This window comes from Mandrillus leucophaeus, unplaced genomic scaffold, assembly GCF_000951045.1.
Source record: "Mandrillus leucophaeus isolate KB7577 unplaced genomic scaffold, Mleu.le_1.0 Scaffold537, whole genome shotgun sequence".
Classification (NCBI taxonomy): domain Eukaryota; kingdom Metazoa; phylum Chordata; class Mammalia; order Primates; family Cercopithecidae; genus Mandrillus; species Mandrillus leucophaeus.
The window spans coordinates 359,559-363,218 of NW_012105775.1; the positions used below are offsets into that span (position 1 = coordinate 359,559).

The 3,660-nt window shown below is 42.8% G+C and overlaps 1 protein-coding gene across 6 annotated transcripts in view; it reads left to right on the forward strand.

Moving 5' to 3' along the window:
* Window positions 1-3,660, forward strand: part of DISC1 (disrupted in schizophrenia 1) — a 430,525-nt gene that overhangs the window by 164,564 nt on the left and 262,301 nt on the right. For all 6 annotated transcript variants that reach the window (XM_011997303.1, XM_011997304.1, XM_011997306.1 and 3 more), the window contains exon 5: window positions 840-969. In XM_011997303.1, the coding sequence (XP_011852693.1) occupies window positions 840-969 (130 nt within the window). The remainder of the gene's footprint in view (window positions 1-839; window positions 970-3,660) is intronic.

Consider the following 3,660-nt stretch of genomic DNA (forward strand, 5'->3'; position numbering starts at 1 on the left):
AAAGTTAATCAAGTGAAAATTTCAGGAATTAGATGAAATGCTACCAGGAGCTCAGCTGCATTTTCTAGAATTCTTGGCCTAATTTTATTAAGTTCAACTCTGTGGTAAGTGCTGGGAATAAAAAAAAAAATGTGATGTGGGCTCTGCAAGAAGTGTATTTCTCTGTGATTAAAGCTGATTGTGGGAGAAAATCTTCTGAAACCCTCAGTGACAGCCTTCTCATTGACTAGTGATTCAAACATTAGTGCAAAGTGGAAGATTCTAAATGAGCAGAGGAAGGGTGGATGCCATAAAGGCAGAGGAACTGGTGAATTTCAGAAATAGTGAGTGTGAATTCAACACTCCTAATCATTTGAATAAAGATCTTGTTATATTCCCCCAAATTAATAAGAAACAGGTGAAATTAATTTTAACAATACATTTAATTCAATTCAATATATCCAAAATATTATCTCAACATGTAATGAACTTAAAAATATTACTAATGAGTTATTTTGTACTCTATTTTCATACTAAGTCCTTAAAATCTGGTGTGTGTTTTACACTTTCAGCACATTTTAATTTGGGCTAACCATGTGTCACATGTGGCCACGGGCTACCTTATGGGACAGTGCAGGTCCCATAATAGTATTCTGACTAAGGGGAAAAATCAGAAATCCCAAGAGATTGTAATTAAGGTAGAAACTTACATTTAGGAGCTCATCCTAAAAACAGGTAAGTACCCTCCTAAGTATGAGAACAGATGGGGGCCACTTGGAGTTTCTTACTCTTAAAATACTTGTCAACATGAGGATTTCAGCTTCCCCAAACCTGTACCAATAGGTATGTGTTATTTTAAGGGCCAGTGGAGACGACACCCCCGCCTCACTCAGAACGGAGCCGAGGCTGTTGGAACGCACTGCTCAGGACAGCTTGCACGTGTCCATCACGAGACGAGACTGGCTTCTTCAGGAAAAGCAGCAGCTACAGGTGAGCAGGTGAAAGATCTTCAAGAAATATCATGGCATTTTTCTTTTCATTGATACGGGGTCTTGCTCTGTTGCCCGGATTGGAGGGCAGTGGCGCAATCATAGCTCATTGCAGCCTCGAGCTCCTGGGTGATTCTCCCACCTCAGCCTCCCAAGTAGCTGGGACTACAGGCATGACCCCCATGTCTGGCTAAATTTTTTAATTTTTAGTAGATATCAGGTCTTAGTATGTTGCTCAGGCTGCTCTTGAACTCCTGGGCTCAAACAGTCCTCCTGCCTCAGTTTCCCAAAGTGTTGGGATTACAGGCATGAGCCACCGTGCCCAGCCGGCATTTTTCTTATCCATTTAAGCCAAATGCAGCCAAGTGGGTCTTACTTTCCTTGAGTGTAGCAATTAGAGCCTTGGCTGTCAAGCTGGGGAGTACAAAAAGGAGAGTTGGTGGGAATGACTAGAGGGCTTGTAGGAATCTCATTACAAACGAGGGTTGAAAGCTCAGCAGCGTTTGTGCCTGTTTTCGATATTCCTCATTACCTTTTGAATATGCTTTTCTTGTCTGCCAGGCCAATTTGCCACTTCTTATCATTTTGACCTTTAGAAGCTTCCTTTGAAAGGCAGAAAGACATCTGTGCTGTGAAAATCCTTTGTGGAAATTCCTATCATAGTAGTCTATGAGCTGAAGTTGTTAAGAGACAGAGTTGTAAGTCCGGACTGAGCAAGGCAGGCACATCTGGAATGATTAGCCGACTGCGTGGAAGCCCAAAGTTGGCCCAGAACAGAGGATGCAAGCTGGCTAAGAATCATCGAGAGGCTACAAATCTGGGTGCAGCACCGAGTTAAAGCCAGAGCTCTGGAAGTTGACAGGGCACCCGAGAGGCAGGGAATCTTGAAACAGGGTCCGTGCCTGCTTGAGCCTGGAGTTGTGAAGCATGAGTGGGGAGCAATGAGAACGCATTGATTGGAAGCTACGTGACTTCATGGGAAGAGCATAGGTCTTCAACATTCAAGTTCAAATCCTGGCTTAGGCTGGAGGCTTCCCCTCTCTGCTCTGGCCATCGAATATTTTTGTTATCTGAATTTGCCCCATCCAGGTCACTTCAAGAGTAAGGAGGCAAAGGGAGGAAAAAGTCAGGGCAATTTATTTGAAACCATTTCCTCCATTAACTGAGCACTTATGTAGTCAATGTGTTATACTGTTTGGATAGCTGAAAATGTGATCTCTGGTTTTTCATTTGTAATAACATTTGCCAATTAAAGGTCTGCACAATTCCTGAGAAAGTCAGAGTGTAGAGAAAATAATTTTAGCCCTGGGCACTTAGTGTTTGAAGCACTCTGGGAAAGGTACTTGAATATTCATTTATTCAACAGACATTTATTGAGGGTTCACTGAGTGCCAGATACTGTTTGAAATGCTTGAGATTCCTGGGGAGCTTTTGATTTACTAGGGGTGAGAATGGGGAGATAGACAATAAGTGATAAACATAATAAAACCTCTATTAAATAACTGGTATGTTGTAGGGTGGTAAGAGCTTCCCAGAGTAGACTAGGATGATGTGGAGGATGGAGTCTACTCATTGAGAAGTGAGATTGGACCCAACAGTTGAAAGAGGAGAGGGAGTAGGCCTTGCAGAAATTTCTGCAAGAGGATCCTGCAGGGGGATACCAAGATGAAGCCCTAGAGTGGGAGTGGGCCTCATGTGTTCAGAGGGCAGCTGGAGGCCCATGTGGCTGGGGCAGTGTAAATGAGGGGGAGGATTTGGGGAGGAAGTCAGAGATAAAGGGGCCTTGTAAGGATTTGGAATTGTCTCAGATTGCAACAGGGAACCATTGGATGCCTTCATTTAGGGAGAGTTTTTTGCCTGTATAATGGCGTTCAGCTGCAGTCAGAGTGTTGCTTTTAGGAACATCTAGGAAGTTTAAAGTAAACAATGCTAAATGTAATTGATCTGACCACATTGTAAATAATTTGACCCTGTATTAGGAATAGGATGTAAGACAATATGGAAAACAGTATGCAGCTTCCTTAAAAGATTAAAAATTGATTCACTGTGTGGTCCAGCCACCCCCGCTTCTGGGTGTGTATATATATCTCTCTCTCAAAAAAAATTGAATGCATAGACTCAAAGAGATGTTTACACACCTATAGACTCATAGCAGCATTATTCACAATAGCCAAAAGCTGATAACAACTCAAGTTCTCATCAACAGATAAGTGATAAACAAAATGTGTATGTACACGTAATGGGATATTACTCAGTCTTGAAAGGAAATTCTGACACATGCTACTGCATGGTTGAACCTTGAGGACGTTATGCTAAGTGAAATACGCTGGTCGCAAAAGGATAATGCTGTATGATTCCACTTGTATGAGTTACCTAGAGAAGTCAAATTCATAGAGAAAGTAGAATGGTGATTCCCAGGAACTTGGAGGAAGAGAGAATGGGGAATTAGTTTTCAATGGGTACAGAGTCTCAGTTTTGCAAGATGAAAAGAGTTCTGTGGATGGATGGCAGTGATGGTTGTACAACAATGTGAATGTGCTTAATGCCACTGAACTCTACACTTAAAAATGCTCAAGATATGGCCGGGCGCGGTGGCTCAGGCCTGTAATCCCAGCACTTTGGGAGGCCGAGACGGGTGGATGACGAGGTCAGGAGATCGAGACCATCCTGGCTAACCCGGTGAAACCCCGTC